Source organism: Lutra lutra, chromosome 11 (assembly GCF_902655055.1).
Source record: "Lutra lutra chromosome 11, mLutLut1.2, whole genome shotgun sequence".
Classification (NCBI taxonomy): domain Eukaryota; kingdom Metazoa; phylum Chordata; class Mammalia; order Carnivora; family Mustelidae; genus Lutra; species Lutra lutra.
In genome coordinates this window covers 49,028,228-49,050,369 of record NC_062288.1, presented here as the reverse complement: position 1 = coordinate 49,050,369, position 22,142 = coordinate 49,028,228, and the positions used below count along the sequence as shown (strand labels likewise).

The window sequence follows — 22,142 nt, the reverse complement described above, 5'->3', positions numbered from 1 at the left end:
TTTCAATAGGTAAGAAATAGTGGCAGTAACATGGGTGAAAACCACAGCAGAATCACAGTTACACGGATGAAAGTGTACACAGAATTAATTAACATTGGTGCTACCTCAACTGGGTTCGCTTTCTCTCAGGTGATGAATTCAGGAAGCACATACCCACTCTTGGTCAAGTTAGGTACAATGTAATTATTCCATGTGCCATTATGGTAAGTGTAAGTGTGCGCAGTTCACATCCTTTTAGTCCCTGTGAGCTACTTTGGTTTGCAATTCAGGCATTCAATAAATTGTTTTTGGATTTAGATGTTGAATTATAGCCAGACTTTTGTTTAAACTCAGTCACTGGATATATAAACCTCCTGTTGTATATTTCTGATTATGATGGGCATGTATATAGATCCACTCCAAGGAACCTTCTTACAAGCATTGGCCCAAGTTTTGTGTGCTTGTGTATTTGTGTGTGTGTGTGTGTGTGTGTGGGCACATACTGATTTTGAAATACTTTTGAATACTACAAAAGTTAAAGTATTTAAAAAATATATATAAAGTAACAGGCTTTCCTCAATGTGAATTTGTTCATTCACGCTTATATAAGGAACTGTGTTAATCATGAATCATTCAAATTGAATTGCTCATGAGAAAAAATGCTCTGGCTTTGCTGTCAATTTCCAGAGTTGCTTTACAGAAAGGAAAGGAGTATTTTCCCCATATAAAGAATAATCAGCTGCAGATTTCAGACTGAGCATGCCTCCAAATTGGCAATAATACTTTTGATTCATGTGAGAATATAGATCCTGTGAGAGGTACTTATCTGAGTAATCTAGGCTGTGACTGAGTTTGCAGTCTGCCAGGACAGCCAATGGAAACATTAAATTAAAAAAAAATCAGTCATCAACAAGTTTCGCTCACAGAATAGCTAAATGTTGTAAAGATGTAGAGGTTGGCAAATCTGTAGCTAAAAACAGTAAGTGGATGACAAAGGGAGGTTCCACTTTGAGATGGGGAAGTTGGCATTGTGTGAGCACAGCCCGTCTGAGAACTCACACATCATCTATCACAGAACTTATCTTGTCCTAGTGGCATAGTATCCAGTAAGGCCCGTGTGTGTCATGTCACAAACCACTCTTGCCCTGAATCAAGCCCTGCCTGCTCTGCCGAGGTGGGGTGTCAGCGCAGGGCTAAGTGACAAGCCCAGAAATGTGGTCAGTGAAATCTGAGGTATTTGCGATGGTGCCACTGCATCAGTGAATCCTCCTATGATCCCTCAGAGGAAAAGTAATGGCCTGTGTGCCAAAATTTTGATGTGAACTTTTTGTAGCTGCTGCTGCGGCTAGGCCTACACAACTTTACATCCGGCCAACAGAGATTTACTAAGAGTCAGAACAGACTTTTTACGTTAGAGTGCCTTGTCTGGTGGATTCCCAATATAGAGGACCCTCTTGACTTCAGTTAGACTTTCCCCGCCAGACAGAAAGGAACACTAATGTGTGTGTGTGTGTGTGTGTGTGTGTGTGTGTGTGTGTGTGTGTGTATACACTAAATAATACGTATTACCTAGCATATTTAAGCATGACTGGATGAAGAAACCGATGCTGCCCAAAAAGGTCTTTCCTAAAAATATACCGTATCACATTTGTCAATTTAAAAAAATTAAAATATCTTTCTTTGGAACCTTTTTTTTAAGAGATGGGGGAGGGGCAGAGGAGCCTGTACTGGGCAGGCTCCATGCTCAGTACAGGCTCTATCTCATGACCCTGATCATGACCGGAGCCAGAATCAAGAATCAGATGCTTAACTGACTGACCCGCCCAGGTGTCCCACACTTTGTAATCTTTGATTACCCATCATTTTTCCTATCACTTCTCTCATTTGGGCTCATAGAAGACTTCATTGTACTCTTACCTTCTAAAGATGTCACGGTTTGTGTGCACGTGCTCTAAAATAGAGAATTGAAGTAATATTTAAGAGAGCACAAACATACCGCTTACTAGATCAACCTTCATCATGTTGCTATTTCCCTGAAGATAGATTTGATCTGAATTACTAGAGCTGGTATGATTATCTGTTATTGGTTTATGTGGAATTTGTTTTCCATTATAGGCACACATTCTGTTCTTGAGTATATTAGAATGTCTTGTAACCTACATCTCAGGGATATGATAAGGATACATGAAATATTATATGTTAATTATGCCTTAAAAGCATAGGAAGAAAGATGGAACAATATGCTCGAAATTATTATTATTTCTAAATGGCATTATAAGATTTGACATTTGGATACCTTTTGTTAGGTGTTGTTCATCTTTTTAAAAAGATTTATTTACTTATTTTAGAGAAAGAGAGAATGCACACACAGGTGGGTGGGGGGGCAGAGGGAAAGAGAGAGAGAATCCTCAAGCAGACCCTGCACTCAGCACAGAGGCAGATGCCAGGCTTAATCCCAGGACCCTGAGATCACCACCTGAGCCAAATTCAAGAGTCTTCAGTTTAACTGACTCAGCCACCCAGGCACCCGAGTGTTGTGCATCTTATGTTTTTTTCACATATAATGAAAAAATATTTTAAAACTTTCCATAGTTTGAGTTATACGAACACAATTTCATTTATAGATTCCACACTGGAATGTGTATTGTGCAAAGTAAAAGAATAGTATTGCTATTGCCCTCAAAGAGACCAAACTTAAATAGAAATTAAAAGGTCAGCAAATATATATACACTCTTATGTATGCTTTGTCTGAGCTTGAACTGACACTTGTGGTTCAGTTGCCAAACATTTGAATTGCTTAAATATTCATATACTATGTCAATGCCTTTTTTTTTTTTTAGGACTTAAAACGTTCAGTCATACTTAGATCCCAAGTGTACATATTAAACAACTTATTAAACACAATTTTGTATCTAAAATTGTTTTCCAGAGATGGTTTATTTTTTTATCTTTTTATCATATTAAGAGCAATTTTTTTTTCCATATTTTGAAAAAATAGTAGACTCTTTGCCACTTAGGCTGGAGAGCAGATAAAAAAAATAAGAAATGTATCTTACCCTGTTGTGTTTTACTGTCTTTGCCATCTATTTTTCCCATATCTAATGCAGTGTCTAAAAAAATAGTTACTCAGTATGTGTGCCTGGTATGAATGATGGGATTGAAGACATTTGAATGAATGAAGTCAATCTAATTGTCTCACTTTTTTTTTTTTCTTTTTTCCAGACTCCCAGGAAGGAAATTACAAGTCAGAAGTCAATAGCAAACCCAGGAAGGAAAGGACAGCTTTTACCAAAGAGCAAATCAGAGAACTTGAAGCAGAATTTGCCCATCATAATTATCTGACCAGACTGAGGAGATATGAGATAGCAGTAAATCTGGATCTCACTGAAAGACAGGTAAAGTTGGACATTATTGTGATATAGTATTTTTAATTACATTGAGTCAACAGTCTTCTCTCACCATTTTTGAAATATCTATACCTGTGACTCTTATATACCACTGAGAAAACAGGTGTTCTGTTCATTCCATGATGAAGTTTTGGCCCAGCAAAATGATACAATTAAGGATAATGACATTTATTCAGTTTAAGGAATCATTCTTTATTCTGTAATTATGTCCTTCCTATATATTTTGGTTTAAAAATATTATTTCTTGTATATAATGATGGCATGTAGTGAGCAATTTTGTTTGCTTGTATTTTAAAGTCTCCTTATTTTGGTGTACTAGAAAGCTGGCAACCCCATGTTAGTTTCCTCTTGCTCCAGGACAGGGTTTGCTATGTTACTATAACACATTAACCCCCAGACCTCAATGACATAATAAAAAAGCTCACTGTTTGCTCAGTCTCCATACTAACTTTACAAGTCCAGCATTACAAGCAATCACTCACGGACCCAATCTGACTCTCTGGCATCTCGACATGTGGTGTCCTTGGTAACCACAGGAGGTAAGAAAGAGTTGGAGGTTCGTGCATTGACCTTTAAATGTTTTCACCTGGAAGTGACCCATGTCACTTCCATTTATACTTTAAGGTCCGGAAATCATCAGTGGTACCACTTAAGTTCAAGGGGGCTGGGAAATCATGGGAGTAAGGGAACATAGATCATTGGTAAATATTTCCCAAATATTTTTGAAATTATCTTGGTCTCAAAAATTAAAAATTCTGACATTGATTCATTTAGAGAACACTTTGAAATTAATGATCTGTGGACCCCAGTTGATAAAACCTAAAAAATGCTTTTCTAATTAATTATATTTTAGGTCTTTTCTTGGATTTTATTTGCTCCAGTAGTGCTCCCAGTGCATTCTTTTTATGGATTCTGATTTGCCCTGGGAGAATCTAGCCTACTGATGGTTAACAGTTGCTAATCTTTAGAAAAACATTCCTGAAAGGCAAATCCAAACATCTTTATGGACAGTGCAGTTATGATTGGCACTCCTAGGACTAGAGTCTCATTTCCTCTTTCACTGTGTGCACCTCCTCCAGGGATCCCATCAGCACCAAAGAAATACCAACAGGGTGTGGACAAATGAATACTGTCTTAGGAGAGCAAATTATTTTATCCAATTTCTTAAATCATCTGCTTTCCTCTGTTGATTTCTCGATTTCAGCTTTTGGAAGGATATTTCTGGGTAGTGGGAATATATCGAGAACCACTTTTATGTGGTTTTACTTATTGGCAGTTTATGTTTTATTAAATATTATGACTAGTGCCTAAGTTGTGAAGCACAACATTTTCCTTCCCTTGAACTTCACATACAAAATTCTCTCCATAAGGGTACAATATTTGGCTTACTGGAAATGTTGGAGAATCTGAAGTCTGCATTATTGGACACCTGTTTTATTTTCATTTTAAAAAAGAACTGGGAGCAGATAAAAAAAAAAAAGGGAGGGGAGGCATTACACATTAATGTTCTTGTGTATAGACTGTGAATTCTAAGAAATGCAATCATGTTTTATATGATACATAAAGGAAACAAACTAGGATTTGCTTCCAACCTACGGAAATAATGGCTTGCAGTACTGCACTCTTAGTCAAGAGAAAAGTGAAGATTCTGTGCTTGCTGTTCAGGGGTGGCTTTGGTTCCCTGTGATTATCTGATTATAAGGCAGAGGTTTCACTTTTGGTTTAAAATAATTTATTTTTATGGAGAGGAGAAGGGAGTTGAGGGAAATTGGAAGGGGAGGTGAACCATGAGAGACTATGGACTCTGAAAAACGATCTGAGAATTTTGAAGGGGTGGGGGGTGGGAGGTTGGGGGCACCAGGTGGTGGGTATTGTAGAGGGCACAGATTGCATGGAGCACTGGGTGTGGTGCAAAAATAATGAATACTGTTATGCTGAAAAAATAAAAAAATTAAAAAAAAATAATTTATTTTTAGAAGCAATTCTATAAATTTGGTCTGGAAATTTATTAGGTATTTTGGATATGTCTTTTTCTTCTGGAGTTGCCATTTATGGAAAAGAATGGTGTGCAGTTTTAAGCAAAATTATATACGCATGCGCACGCGCACACACACACACACCAATTTTAATCTTTGTTTTTTTAAGGTCCTTTTTCAGTTTTGTATCAGTTAGCCTTTGCTATGTAACAAACCATTCGGAAATCTTTCAACTAATAACCAATGTTCAGTTTGCTCACAGTTTTGTGGGTCAGGGGTTTTGACTGGGCTCATTGGATAGTTAGACTGCTGGCCTTACCTAAATGCCTCAGACACAGAGCTGCAGTCACCGGTGGGTTTGAAGAGCTGGTTGGTCTAGATAGCCTCGGCTGGGACACTTGTCTCTGTTGTGTGTGGTTTCATCTTCTTCTAATAGGCTCTCTGGGACTTTTCAAATGGGGGTAGAAGCATTACCAAAAGTAGAAGGAAAACTCCAGTGTACAAGGGCTTTCAAAGACTCTGCTTACCACATATTTACTACTGTGCCTCATTGTCTAAAACAAGTCATATGACCAAGCACATTGTCAACGTACAAGGGGACCATCTAAAGGAATGGGTACCAGGAAGGAAAGTAACATTTGTCAGAGGCCATTACTGAAACAATTTAACTATAGGATCATAGGGGAAAAAACAAAAACACCTTTTGAGATATAATTGGATTTTCAAAGAATTGAAATTTGTATTGTGCAGAAGATTTTTTTTATCCTATAAATCTTTATTTCCAGTTTTGCAAGTTCATATGAAAAGGAGATGTATGCATGTGGAATCCAAATTCCCAATCAAAATTAAGTCTTTAGAGGGCCACTCTGTGTTAGTAAGAAGAAACTGAATTATTTTGATAGAAGTTGGAACAAAACAACTAGATCTTCCAATTGAAATTGTGTATTCTTAGGCCAGTAAAAATCTCCCCAAGGCACAAAATGGAAATTAAAACTACCTTCTCTTGCTTCTACTCAGGTTTATATGTCATAATGGATATGAAAGAATTTCTGGCATAAACTATAAAACACAATTGTCAACAAAGAGGGGGTGGGAATCTTTGCTTTTCAAGGTATATTGAATTATTTTGTAACACAAATATTTGTTGAGCTAGATGCTAGAAATAAAATCTCCCTAAAATAAGTTAGACGAGTCTCTGCTAGAACATGGAAGAGGGAAAGATTGAACAAGTACTACCAATTATGATGAGTGTTGAATGTCACAAGAGAGGAATGACGAGGTTGTAGGGAAAATGTTCCTGATTATGCCAGATTTCATTTTACTCCTAGACTTCTGTGTACACTCAGTATCTTAAATTGAGAATCTGAAGGCTTTATTTATGTTTTCTGGGACAAATTTTACTATGCTAAATTTATCAGAAAAATGCTGTATGCTGTCAGTCATCAATTTTATTATTCTTAAAGGTCTGAAAGCAGATTCCTCCAACATGCCAGAGCTCTTGTCCCAGTGAGACATTTTCAGTTTATTTTCTCAAGCTTGGGCTTTTAAAGTTATAAATGTAGAGTTATAAACTGAACCCATTTAATTCATCTTCTTTTAATTGTGACACAGCAATTCCAGTACTTTGATTTTGCATTAGTGCTATACTTGCTTATCTATGTAATCTATATCCCAACCCTACGTATTCTTAAATAACACCCCTTTTACAGGATTTCCAGACGTAAAATATTCTAATTATAGACATGTACTTTTTAATATCCATTCTGCAGGATTTATCTTGCCATACTTTAAAATAACCTGAGACTTACATCTAACTCCATATTGTACAGTGTTTTCCTTAACTTTAATAGGATTTTCAATCTCCCAAAATATTTTTTCTTGACTTTGTAAAAGCTTTTCAAGACTCAAATGCTAAGGTAGAACTTGTATGTGTATAATGTAAAGAGAAAAAAATCAGTATTAAATAATCTATAACAATTTATGGCAGAACTGTTTTACAGAAATAACTTTCTCCTAAATGAAAACATGATTTATAATCAGAAGTAGTCTTTAGATGTACTTTCATCTAGGAATTTCTTTTTTTTTTTTTTAAGATTTTATTTATTTATTTGACAGACAGAGATCACAAGTAGGCAGAGAGAGAGAGAGAGAGAGAGAGAGAGAGGAGGAAGCAGGCTCCCTGCGGAGCAGAGAGCCCGACGTGGGGCTCGATCCCAGGACCCTGGGATCATGACCTGAGCTGAAGGCAGAGGCTTTAACCCACTGAGCCACCCAGGTGCCCCTCATCTAGGAATTTCATATAGTGTGCTTGTGTATAACTGATATGTTATTTGTATTTACCCCTACTTTGTTTATATCACTAATCAACATACTTGCTGCATTTTTTTTAAAGATTTTATTTATTTATTTGACAGAGAGAGCGAGAGAGATCACAAGTAGGCAGGCAGAGAGAGAGGGGGAAATAGGCTCTCTGCTGAGCAGAGAGCCCAATGTGGGACTCGATCCCAGAACCCTGAAACCATGACCTGAGCTGAAGGCAGAGACTTAACCCACTGAGCCACTCAGGTGCCCTACTTGCTGCATTTTATTATAGGCCCCGTACATGTCCTTATAAAGACTTACTATAAAAAACAGATTTACTAAGATGATTAGATTTCCTTTAAGGAAAAAAGTATGATATATTAAATCCTTAAATACTACTCAGGACCTGAATTTTCAAATCCCTACCTGAAGAACAGTTTCTGCAATTATACAAAGAAGTCAGAGTCTTAATGCTTGTGTCTCCCATAATGCAATACCTTAATAGGTCAGGGAAGTTTATAATCACACTTGAACTCCATCTGGTCAAAGAAGAAGAAGAAGAAAAAGAGGCTCATTCTGCAAAGTAATTCCACATTAGCACATTGGTATTAAAGAAAATTATTTTATGTTAAATAAAAATGGAGATACCAGAACACAGTTGAGCTTCAAATATTTTTTTTTTAAAGATTTTATTTATTTATTTGACAGATAGAAATCACAAGTAGGCAGAGAGGCAGGCAGAGAGAGAGGAGGAAGCAGGTTCCCCGCGGAGCAGAGAGCCCCATATGGGGCTCGATCCCAGAACCTTGGGACCATGACCTGAGCTGAAGGCAGAGGCTTTAACCCACTGAGCCACCCAGGCGCCCCAAGCTTCAAATATTTTTAATTATATACTGCTCTTGTGTGGAAGTTACCACTCTAGTATCTCCCAGCTTCTAACTTAGAGTTTCCATTTTACAACATACTCTTATATACCCTTCTCAATCAACAGCTAATAATCCTCAATTGGCAGAGCCCCTTGGAATATTATGAAGAGCCCATCAGTCCAAAGACCCTCCTGTCCCAAGGTATTTTTACATTTGACACGCTTATTCTGGCCTTTTTCACCTGTCCAGACACACTTGGAGAAAGCTGCTGCCAACTTTTTAATACCTCACTGTGGGAAGAAGAGAGAAGGCAGCTGCAGGAAACTATAACAGGAGTGACAAAATGGACATTTTTATACAGTTAAAGCTGTCAAATATTGAAAGAATGGGAGATCCTTTTATTTCACAAAGCTAATAAAGGTGCAGTGTTGCAGATTTGTAAACTAGCAAAGATTACTGGAATAAACAGACCAAATGCATGATACCTCTGCCAAGATAAGTGGAAAATCCCACCTACTTGGATCATATTCCATTATTGGAAATGAGAGGGATTATGCTTTGTTTGTTACTTCTAAATCATTAAATGGCTCAGTGCCAAGTATTTTCAAAATAGGCATCTAGTTTTTTGGATCACTGTGAAGAAGAATTTTCCATGTGCCAAATTAACAGCGGTTTTGTTGTTTGCTCATCAATTTACATAATCCCTGTCCTTTGAAAGTTTATTTCTATAAATTCATATGAATGCTTTTAGTTATTTAACTAATAAATTATTCTCCATGACCAGACATATTGTCTGTTTAATTCAAGATTACCTGCGAAGCCAATGATTTTAGAATATTTCCTTATTTCTTTAGAATAGTATTTAACAGTCACCGGAAGTAACAATAAGATGTTTCTTTGCTTAAATCATGGTGTGTCTGCTGTTTTAAAAGATTAAACATGAGGGGTGCCTGGGTGGCTCGGTCGGTTGGGCATTGATTTTTGGTTTTGGCAAAGGTCCTGATCTCAGGGTAGTGGGTTCGAGCCCCTCCTGGCCTCGGGCTCTGGGTTCACTGGGGAGCCTGCTTGAGATTCTCTCGCTCTCCCTCTGCCCCACCCCTGCTCGTTCTCTCTGCCCCACCCCTGCTCGTTCTCTCTTTCTCTCAAATAGATGAATAAAATCTTTTTAAAAAGTAAAAATTAAAAAAATAATAGATTAAACATGAGTTAACCCCTAGTAGAGAAATGGTGGTTAACATAAGGTGGAGGAGTTGATGATGGAATGTGATGGAATCTTCATTTGTAATGGAAAGAGGTATTGCCTGAGTACTGCTGTTTTTTTTTTTTTAAGGAATGCATATGAACAATGTATAATCTTTACTTTTTTAAATATTTATTTATTTATTTATTTTAGAGAAAGAGTGAGAGCAGGGACAAAGGGAGAGGGAGAGAGAGAAAGCATACTCCCCACTCAGCAGGGAGCCTGACTTGGGGATCGATCCCACAACCTCAAGACCACCACCCCAGGCAAAATCAACAGTCAGAGCCTTAACCAACTGAGCCATCCAGGCACCCCGGCACAATGTGCAATCTAAAAGGCAGATTCAGAACTATCTTACATACTACAAAAAAAACCCCAAAGACTAGGAAATAAGAAGAGTAATGTAAGACAATCAATTATAAAGCAAGATCTATAAAGAAAGTTCAATGATTTAAACCTGTCTTAAATCAATTTTTAGAAATGTTACCTGTATAATGTAGAAGGCTGAGAAATCAATTGACTGATCTCTAATAATTTATAAATATAAATATCTAAACATATATCTAAATATATATAAAAACATAAACATAAATATCTAAACAATAATGTAGAAAAAATTCTCAGAAAAATAAGGCCCTAACCTTATTGAAACAGTCTTGAGCATATATAACAAATCAATTTTTTAAATGTTAGATGGATCAAGATACCAATGTACAGATATGTCTGTATATACATACACACACATATATATGCATGTATATATACATATAGATATATATTTATATTGCTATCTTTCTATATTATATATATTTACACACACTATAAAATGGTCTTTATTTTAAAAACTTTATTAAAATTTGCTCTACACATTCTTGCTATGAACATTCATCACTCTGGTATAATGATAAAGATAATTCTTTTTAATCTCTGAATTGCCACATTTTATTTCCCAATTTCTTCAATAAAGAAATAAATATATTAATTTATACTTAATCAGTAAATCAACAACATTCTGAAACATAATATGCATTGCATCGCAGGATCACCATCTTATTTTATTTTATTTTTTAAAAGATTTTATTTATTTGTTTGTTAGAGAGAGGGCACAACCAGGAGGGCTGGCAGGCAGAGGGAGAAGCAGGCTCCCTGCTAAGCAGGGAGCTTGATGCAGGACTCAATCCTAGGACTCAGGGTCATGACCTGAGCCAAAGGTAGATACTTAACCAACTGAGCCACCCAGGTGTCCCTGGGATCATCATTTTAAAGTGTTAATGCTAAAGAAAGAAATTTTTGCTATGAAATGTTATTCCTTTTCCACACTGTCCTTGCATACATGTGATTTTTTTTTTTTTTGGTCATTTAAAGAATTCTAAAACTAAGAAGCTCCCAGAAATTTTGAGGAGCCAGTTTTGTGTTAGACACCTTCAGTTCTAAAGACCTGTTCTATTATTTACATAAGTCTATGCATCAGTATATGTATATGGTCTATGACATCCATAAAATGATAAATACAGACCTAAGAGAACTGTAAAAGACTTTCTGCCAATTAGTTGTCATAGTCACATCACTCTTCATGAAAACCTCAGAAATGCATTCAATTTGGAATAGATTTTTAGCTTCAAATCTATTATTTCTCATTTTTAATGATGGACTTTTTTTCTAAGATTTTATTTATTTTATTTGAGAGAGAGTGAGGGTGAGAAAGAGAAAGAACCCAAATGGGGGCAGGGACACACGGAGAGGGAGAAGCAGACTCTCCATTGAGCACTGACCTTGGGATCATGACCTGACCCAAAGGCAGACACTTAATGGACTGAGCCACCCAGGTGCCCCTGGACAGTTATTTTTTTTAATTTTTGAACTTTTTCCAGATGTTTAGGTTATAGACTATTTTTTGTAGTCAGTGCATTTGAATATGATAGTAATAATTACTATTATACTTTTTAAGAATAATCTTAGGATGTAATCCCTAAATCCCTAAATAAATGAAATGATGAGTGTGGTGAAGGCTCATATATACAAGCTTGTCTGGAAATAATCAGAATATTAATCTCATTAGATTGAACCATAGAAAGTTGCCTTTTTCTACTGTGCTGATAAAAATATCTGTGTTCCGGAGTGCCTGGGTGGCTCAGTTGGTTGAGTGACTGCCTTTGGCTCAGGTCATGATCCCGGAGTCCTGGGATCGAGTTCAGCTCCATGTGGAGTCTGCTTCTACCTCTGACCTTCTCCCCTCTCATGCTCTCTCTCACTCTCTCTCTCAAATAAATAAATAAAATCTTTTAAAAAATTATAAAAAAGAAAGAAAAATGTGTTCCTATATTTCAACCACATATTTATATTTGATGGGTTTCACTTAATTAGATCATGACTAGAAGAGTCTGTTAGTCAAAATGTTATATATTGACTGTGATATGCTGCTAACTCTTGTTAAACTTCATCCCAGAGATTAGGAAAATGTTGTGAACAGAGGCCATCATTCTAGTTGATCTCAGGGGTGTGAACAAAACAAGTATGGGTAGCGGCTCAGAATACACAATTTTATGTATTAAAGATTTGCTAGTTAGGAATTTTTTAACACAATAAAGGATAAAGTTTCCTAATTTAGTTTTGGTATTTCCACACAAATTTACTGAAGTCATATGTTCACACCATGCTCAGGTAAACAGTATTTCACTTAAAATAACTAAAAGGCATACCTATTTTTTAATTTTGTAAAAAATAGGATTAGGAATAATGAATTTCCCTGTAAATATTATTGAAATAGGCCATTCGAGTTGAATTTCCTCAAGTATGACAGAAAGAGGTATTGTCATTAGCATCTTACTACTGTACTAATGTACTCTACTACATTTCTAAAAAGTCAGTTAAAAGGAATCACTCCTCTGAGAATTTTGCCCATCATGTGAATGACTACTACTTTGGTTGCATTTTTGGAAAGGAGAAATGTGTCATTGGCTTGTAATAACACCCATAACATACAATTTATTATGGATAATTTCATTTATTGCCTCAAAAAAGGGTTTTTTGAATATATAACTTGCCTACTGCTCCCAGTAGCTAATGTGTGTTCACTTTGTTTAAAAATATGCAAGATAGCAAATATTTTATGATGACATTGGTGAGCCTAATTCTCAAGCATTCTAAATAGGGGGGAAAAAAAGAGGTTTCAAAACTGAAAATTACAGAGGTGAGGAAATGATTCATTGGTCTTAAACATTGTGCTAAAATAGGGGATACTCATGAAAGGCAGCCCTCTAAACAAGAACTCAGGCTGTAGTCATGGAATGTGTCCTAGCACCCTTCATCCTCCTACACACCCACACTGTACCACCCAACCATAAGTTGTAAGGCATTAGAAACAGCCCAGTCAACTGGTTGCTCCCGTATACTCCTTGAAACAGCTGAGGGATTCCTTCTCTCTCTCTTTTTTTTTTTTTTTTTTAGAGATTTTTATTTATTTATTTGACAGACAGATCACAAGTAGGCAGAGAGGCAGGCAGAGAGAGAGAGGAGGAAGCAGGCTCCCCACTGAGCAGAGAGCCCGATGCGGGGCTCGATTCCAGGACCCTGAGATCATGACCTGAGCCGAAGGCAGAGGCTTTAACCCACTGAGCCACCCAGGCGCCCCGATTCCTTCTCTTAATCAGATATAAATCCGTTCAGGCAGGAGGAGTATTTCTTTTCCCATTTTACATCCTTACCTTATGGAGCATTCTTGGTTCTAATTCTTCAGTTCAACTGCTGACTTTGCCACTGAATTACTTGGGTAAGTCTTTCTAGGGTCTGTTTACCTTGGCTTACTAGATCAGCTGCTGTGACCAAATTTAATCTCAGGGCATATGATTAGATCTGAAAAATTGTACTTATAAAATTATTCTCTGCATGTTTTCATATGGTAAAGATGTGAATAAATATTTGTTAGATAATGTCTACAGTATTTCAAGTGCCCAGATACAAATGAAAACAGAGTATTAAATCTACAAATTCCAGATGTTTAGAAACCTCTAGATATGTCACTGAAATATTCAGTTTTCATCCAGATGTTTGGTGTTAATGTTTGCTTCTTCAAAAGACAGACATTTATGGTGTTATATAAATATGGGTTACGGCCTTATGTAGTCCAACATCCTATCAATCTATTTGCTTCTGGCCATCTTAGGAAATTGTGTGGCAGTTGCAGGTGCATATTTCACTTGTGTTCTCCTGTGATATACTGTGAGCCCTAAAAGGACAGGTATTTATGGACTTTTATATAGAAGGCTGTAATGTGAATGACTAAATAAATTAAATAAAAAGGTAAAACGAATGTTTAGCCAATGGCAGCTATGATTCTCACAGGACAAGATATGATTTCTAAATTCTGAAATACGTCATTCAGACAAATTAATCACAGCAAAAATCTCTTGGCTGCTTTCTTCAGTAAAAACAGTCAAGATGTGAATAAATGATTTTCTGTTTATTTATACAGTAGTTTGATCATCCAGGAAATGTATGCTAAGGGATAACAAGTGAGACTTCTTTTTTTTTTTTTAAGATTTTATTTATTTATTTGACAGAAAGAGATCACAAGTAGACGGAGAGGCAGGCAGATAGAGAGAGAGAGAGGGAAGCAGGCTTACTGCTGAGCAGAGAGCCCGATGCGGGACTCGATCCCAGGACCCTGAGATCATGACCTGAGCTGAAGGCAGTGGCTCAACCCACTGAGCCACCCAGGCGCCCACAAGTGAGACTTCTTAATAAGCAAATGTTCTGAGAAGTAAGGTGTATAACCGAGCACTTTAAATATTCACTACTATAATACAGCAGGCTATTATATGTTTGTTACTTTTTAATATATTTTTTGAAAGCTGTCTGTATGCATAGATATTAGGGGTCTATAAGGTTTGATTCATATTGCTTTAATTTCATGAATAATAGTATTTTTTCATAACTCAGTTTCTTTGGATAAAGAATTTATTTTTATCTGAATTGTTAATCATACTATGTAACAAAACAAAATGCACTTTATATGGAAGCTTGCCTTAGATCCAAGCTTGAAAAAGGAAGTATTTGAAAAAACAAAAACAAAAACCTCATTTATCTAGCACTTTCCAGAGAAATTGTACACTAGAAGATAAAATTGACTTTAGGACTCCCACAATGATGAAAGTTCACAAAGTTTATTTATTATGTGCCCAGATGGACAGATTTGTTTTAATTATATGCAAAATGTCTCATGGCCCAATTTCTTAGGACCTATGGTATGACTCTAGGTCATAAAGGATAAAAAATTCTCATGTCAATAATATCAAGAGCACGAGATTCCCAGAGGAAACAAACAATTTGCTATAATAATTATGTGGCAGCATAGCCATGTGGAATAGTGACCGTGGCGGTAGAGTTCTTTACTATATCATGGACCATTGGGTGAATCTCTTAATAATGGATTAGCAACGATACCAACTAGAATGACAGTTTAAGGATATTCTATAAAATATGAAGCTAATCTTTATATCAAAGGCTTTCATATATGGTCAATAAACTATTACTTATATGTCTCTTTTCTTGACTCTGAATGTCTTGAGGGCAGGGACTTTGTCTTATTTATTTGTACATTTCTCCCTCTAACCTCTTCCATTTTTGATCTAACACAGTAGCTGTTGCTAGACATTCACTAATGCCAACTATATAAATGAATGAATGGAGCTTGAAATTCACTAAGGAAATGTGAGATTAATTTTGCTCTGTCTAGTTTATAAATGCAGATTATTAAACTGATAAGAATGGATAATACACTTGATCTTAACCAAAGGCCAAGAAGCGATTATATAAAATGCACATGTAAAGTTTAATGAAAATAAATAGCATATCTATTTTTTTAAAAATGAAGTGTCAGGCATTTGAATGATTATACTTAGCTAATCGGAAACAAAATAAAACAGAAACTTTTTTTTTTCAATTCAACCAATGAAGCTGGATTATAAGGTGATAACAGAATTAAACTATATTTACTTATAAAACTTTAGTATTAATATTCTAGTGGAAATACTGCTTTATAATCTGGGATTACTTTTATAAATTTTATTTTTAATATTGTTATCCTAGTGGAAAAACATGTTTTCTCATTTCAATTCACCTCAATATTTTATAGAATATTTGAAAATAAATCCAGACACACTGACTTTTGATATTTTGCATTCTTCCTTTCCATTTTCATAAGATGGACCCATCATGTATTTGTTGCTATTTTTTTCTGTTATTAATTTCATGGATTTCTAGTATCAAATATGTAATTTAATCTCTAAAGAAAAATAGTATATAATTACTGTATAATTATCAAATGCTTTCACATACATTTACATGTATGTGTCTTTATGTATTCATACATCCATACATGTATGTATGCACATATATCTACCATTGAAAACTATGAAAGTCTTTTATCAGTCTGTTTAAAAAAAAGTGAAATGGCAAATTTTCACATGGTTACAGAAAACAACACAAAATAGCCTATATGACTTCTAAAATCAATACCATATTCTTACATTTTTCTCATTTAGAATTACACATAACAGGTTTTATACTGTTATTATAGAACTACTGTACCCCTTCTCCCAGAAAAGGAAATAAGTATAGATTTTAAAAGAAATCTATTTCTCCCATTTTCTGCCAAGATTATTTTGACTGAATGTTTCAGCTCTTGGTGACGATGATGATGATGTGTTTCTTCCATCTGGAACTGTCCGCAGAGAAAATGTCCCTATGGAGAATCTTGAAAGGCTCATTATTCCAATATTACAAATATGAAAATTGGGGTAGAGAGAAGTATAATTTTCTCAAATTCACACAGAAACTTAGAAGTGAAGCCAGGAGTAGAACCCAACTCATGTGGAAAAGATCTAATGCAACATGCGATGTCAAGCTTGCAAAGGTAATTAAATTGAGTAGTATAATTACCTAAATTATAGTACAGGAAATAGTGTCATATTTACGAACCTAATTATATCGAGTAGGAGAATTACATGAATGATAGTAATCATATGGATGGAGTTCACATACTTTATATGTTTTATTTTTCTATTCTAAATACTTAAAAAGTAAGAATTTGAAATAAAACAGGAACAACAACAACAAAAGCCTATTCTGAAGCCAAACCACCCCCAGGTTTAAATTCTGGCATCCCGTATTCCCCTCTGTGTCATCTTAGACAAGTTACTTAACCTTTGAGTCTCAACTTCCTCATCTATAAAATCGGAATAATGTTAAAGATCTGGAAAAAATTGTGACTATTAGAATATATAGTTTATATATAGAATATACATTCTATATATATATATATATATATATACACACATATATATACATATATATATACATATATATATACATATATATATATATTTAGAATATTTAATATAGTTGCCTAGCTTTAAATAGGTATATAATAAAAGGTAACTACTGATCGTTTGGTTATTAAGTAACAGTAACACATGAACACCCATCAGCAAGTTTTTGTTGTTGTTTTTAAGGTTGATTTTTTTTTTTTAGTAATCTCTACACCCAGTATGGGGCTTGATCAGTAACAACTCTTACACACTGGACTCCACGTGTTTATGTGGGGTGTAAATTGATGCAACTTTGGACAACAGTTTTTCCATATTACCATGTTACGTTGAATGTTCATATATTCTGTGACCCATTGATGCAATCCCTGAATGATACACTCAGAGAAGTTCTGTCATATATTTATCAGAACACAAATGTGAGAATGCTTATAGCAGTATCATTTATAAAAGGGGGAAAAAAAAGAAAATAATTCAAGTGCCCATGGACAGCAGAATGGATAAACTGTGGTATATTCACACAATGGAATAGTATACAATCATAAAGAATGAATGATTGAAGTCTCTTGAATCAACATGGGTAGGTCAAGAAGCCTGTAGTTAGAAACATCCTGTTTTGATAAATATAAAAGACAAGCAAAATTAAATAGTACTTTTTCAGGTCACTTGTAATTCACAAACTGTTGTTTATTTTGGTTGGTTGTTTTATATAAAGGCTTAGAGATGATAAGCACAAAATTCAAGCATGTGGTAACTTTGATTGGAATAGACAGATCAATGTAATGTAAAAGGACCACTTAGCTTAATGAGAAACGCAACATGAACATAAAGTTCCTCCAAAACAAGAAGATGAAATGATGCCAATATTATTCTGGTTCTGAAAATAAGTGGTCATTTAATGCATATTTATTTAGATTTTTTATTTTATGACATATATACTTTAATGTGTTAGGCAAATTCAGTTAAATTTTAGAAGGAACCTTATGTCTACAAAGCTTATAGGAAATATATATATGGTTTGAAATATATAGTTTTTTTTAAAGATTTACTTTATTTATTTGACAGAGAAAGAGATCACAAGTGAGCAGAGTGGCAGGCAGAGAGAGAAGGGGAAGCAGGCTCCCTGCTAAGCAGGGATCCCGATGTGGGGCTTAATCCCAGGATCCTGAGATCATGACCTGAGCTGAAAGCAGAGACTTAATCCACTGAGCCATCCAGGTGCCCCGCAAAATATATAGTTTCTAAGATGAACTCACACTGAGGTGGAATGGTCACGTAAAGCTTTGTGAATGCGGTGGCACAGAATGGTCCTTTGAGATGTAGCTTTCCCAATAGCTCTCTGAGTACACTTGAAATTGGTTCAGGAATTGACAGCTAAATGTCAAGTCAAAGAACTTGGAAGAAAAAGATGTTTGACCAGGATCATTATTAAAATGTTAGCTGATAGTCATAGAAACTCTTTATAAAGCCAAGTACCTTTGAGAAACCCCAAATGATGGTTTTCTGCCATTTGTTCTTCTTATACAGCATGTTGTAAAATACGACATAGAGTATTCTGTATGCATCTTCTGAAAGCTCAGATCACCCTCATAAATATGTTATGTGGTTAAATTCAATGCTGATTTTTCATATTCACTCCTTCACAGTGTCCTTGTCTAAGTCTCTGAGGGGCTATTTTTACATTGACGACCCAAAAGAAGGAAAAAATGCCATTTCGTTGTCTTTCTTTTTTTTCTTTCTTTCATTTGTTCCTTTTCTTCGTTAAAGGTCAAAGTCTGGTTCCAGAACAGGCGAATGAAATGGAAGAGAGTAAAAGGAGGACAGCAGGGAGCTGCTGCTCGAGAAAAGGAACTGGTGAATGTGAAAAAAGGAACACTTCTCCCTTCAGAGCTCTCGGGGATCGGTGCAGCCACCCTCCAGCAGACAGGGGACTCTCTAGTAAATGAAGACAGCCACGACAGTGACCACAGTTCAGAGCACGCACACTTATGATACACAGAGAGGATCAGCTCCCTTCTCAGGAAAGAAATGTTGTGATGGCAAGCCTTACTCAAACATCGTTTACACAGACAGATGACGATGACAGTGATTTTTTTAAATATTATTAAAGTCAGGCATCTCCAGTCTTTTTTTCATTTTCCGATCTATAGAGGGTTTACACTAAGTGCCGCTTATGAAAGATGTTTCCTCAGTGAAGATGGAGATGAACTTGCTTTGAGTATTCCAGATATGTTGGTCGTGTGTGTGACAGTAAGCAGGTATGTTTGCTTTTGCTTGCACTGAAAATTAAATTGCTATCAAGAGCAAACTATGAGACATTTTAATTCAAGAAGCCTCCAAAATGAAGATGCAGAAGATGAACTCGCTTTAAACATTCCAGATGTACGAGGTCACGCGCATGACAGTGGGGAGGTATTTGCTTTCGCTTGCACTGACAATTAAATTGCTATCAAGAATAAACCATGAAACATTTTATCCTGAATAGCCACAGTGCCTGAAATCACTCTTAAGTGGATAAAAAATGTATTTTAACTCTGTATATATTACCCTTAAGTCATTTTCCTGTCTTCACTAAGTTTAGCGATGCATTCATATTAGCTGATGAAAACAGGCACTCACGATGACAACCAGAACCAGCTTCCTGTCTGTTTATACACTTTGTCATCCCAGAAACAATCAGCACATGCTTACTTGTGTTCAAGTAGAGGAAAATACATTAGTGTCTGATAGGACATATTCTTGTACCACAGACAAAACAAACCTTATGTTGCATTTTCTATCAACTGCTGCTAATACATTATTATGAAACTTAACCTAGCTCCTCAATTCTTCCTATCTTATAGCTTGACAAAAAATTTAGGATCATAGGCAAATCAGTTAACTTACAGAAAGAGCTTTGTTTGACAGACTTTGTCTGATTTTATTTCTTTAAAATGCTAGCTGTTATATGATTTAATTAACAAGGAAAAGGTTTCCCCTTGATTGGTGATGGCATTAGACAAGTTGCAAAGCAAAATTGATTCCTCAAGTTGGTAGAAGATAAAATTCTGAATGTCTTCAAATGAGATTCAGTAAAAACATTATTTTTTTCATATATGATGTATTCATGCAGAACAGCAATCTTTGTATTTTGTAAAAAAAAAAAAATGTTTAATAAATGATTCTTTGTAAATAATTTTGGTCTCCCTACTGTGATTTCCTAAATTTTTACAGGTTTTAATGTAAATACTCATAGTCCTAAATTCATCTGCAGTTGTGTATATCCAGATGATCATAATAAATGAATCATCTACATTTTTTTCTCTGGTTTCTGTATTTTTTAACTGTGAAAAAAAAATAAATCATTGGATAATCAAAAAATATTTAAGAATACATATGTATTAAATCGCTTACCTGATTTGAAGAATATGCCAAATGGACTTCTGTGTGTATTTTATGAAATTGAACATAAAAGGGGAAAAAGTACTATTATTTGTCAAAATGAGGTAAAAATAACAGTTACACATTTTGAAACTTACATCTAATAGATATGAATCCATTGATTGTTCCTAAGTTAAAACATCCAGAGTTTTTGATGTGAAAATAAACTAAATAGGCGAATCCAAATGCTCAGTCCTAATAGACATTACCAGTGTAAGAAGTTAAGGATTTACTAATGTATTTTGTTTTGTGCATGGTTGCATATGCATTAGATATCTAAGTCCTACTAATAACTTTATAATACTTTTTCATTTGTTCCCTATTGTAATCTAAAATGTTTAGAAATACCCAGAAACTCTCTCTTCCCACAAAGTAATTCGAAATAGAAATAGAGAAAACTAATCAGTAAAAATTTCCAAAACATCATTATTTAATTTCATTTGCTTTAGAATGGTGAGATTGAAAAAAAAAAATGTGAATGATCTCAGTTTACTTACTCTAACATAATATATGGAGAGTATTCAAGAAATTTTTAAAAATTACATTGTTTATGTCACTTTTTTCCTTTGTGTTATAAATGTTATCACAGCAGTTAGCAATATTTCTAAATTAACTGGGGGTGAAGACCATTTACATTGACACCTTCCAGGCATAAAACAAACACTCTTATCAATCACTTGAATGAATACAAAGTGTATTTGTACTGATGACATCTACTTGGGTGGACTGACTTTCTTTATTGTAAGATTTAAATTCAAAACATCTTGACAAATAGGAGAAGTGGGAAGATATAAATCGAATTGAGCTCAATAGGGACAAAGTGGAGGATAATTCACTGCGGCAGGAAAATAATTTCCAGAAATAAGAGGAAAAGACTGCTTAGGAGTAGCTAAAGAGAGAGCTGATGGTTGTGACCAAAGAGAATGATATAAGAATTACAATTTTGTATGATAAATGAAGTAGGAAAAAGTGATTCTGTTTTGTTTTTTTTTTTTTTTAAAGATTTTTTATTTATTTATTTGACAGAGAGATCAGAAGTAGGCAGAGAGTCAGGCAGAGAGAGAGGGGGAAGCAGGCTCTCTGCTCAGCAGGGATGCTGAGGCAGATGCGGGGCTCGATCCCAGGACCCTGAGATCATGACCTGAGCCGAAGGCAGCAGCTTAATCCACTGAGCCACCCAGGTGCCCCAGAAAAAGTGATTCTGAATAGATAATGACAGTTAGGAAATGTGAGGCATTTGTATTGTGGACTTTATTAGAGTTGTGAGCTCTTCTAAAATGATGTAATGAAATTTGACTCCAGAAACCATGAAGAATCACTAGGCAGGAAGGACCACTGGCTGACCAAAAGGGGGCATCATTTTATTCATTATAGATTAAAATGATCACCATATAAGATGCTGGAACATGTTTGCACAATGACAACACATCGACAAGTAAACAAGCAGGCTAGATTAATTTTTTTTTAAGATTTTATTTTTATTTATTTATTTGACAGAGATCACAAGTAGGCAGAGAAAGAGAGAGAGAGAGGAGGAAGCAGGTTCTCCACTGAGCAGAGAGCCCGACGTGGGACTTGATCCCAGGACCCTGAGATCATGACCTGAGCCGAAGGCAGAGGCTTAACC

General features: G+C 35.4%; 1 protein-coding gene and 1 pseudogene across 1 annotated transcript in view; one reads left to right on the top strand and one right to left on the bottom strand.

Annotated features, from left to right (window-relative positions):
* Window positions 1-20,270, top strand: part of MEOX2 (mesenchyme homeobox 2) — a 63,934-nt gene extending 43,664 nt beyond the window's left edge. Inside the window, exons 2-3 of the mRNA XM_047695622.1 lie at window positions 3,203-3,375; window positions 18,863-20,270. Coding sequence (XP_047551578.1) covers window positions 3,203-3,375; window positions 18,863-19,087 — 398 coding nt within the window. The 3' untranslated portion in view covers window positions 19,088-20,270. The remainder of the gene's footprint in view (window positions 1-3,202; window positions 3,376-18,862) is intronic.
* Window positions 15,461-15,577, bottom strand: LOC125081572 (uncharacterized; annotated as a pseudogene).
* Window positions 20,271-22,142: the final 1,872 nt, after the last annotated feature.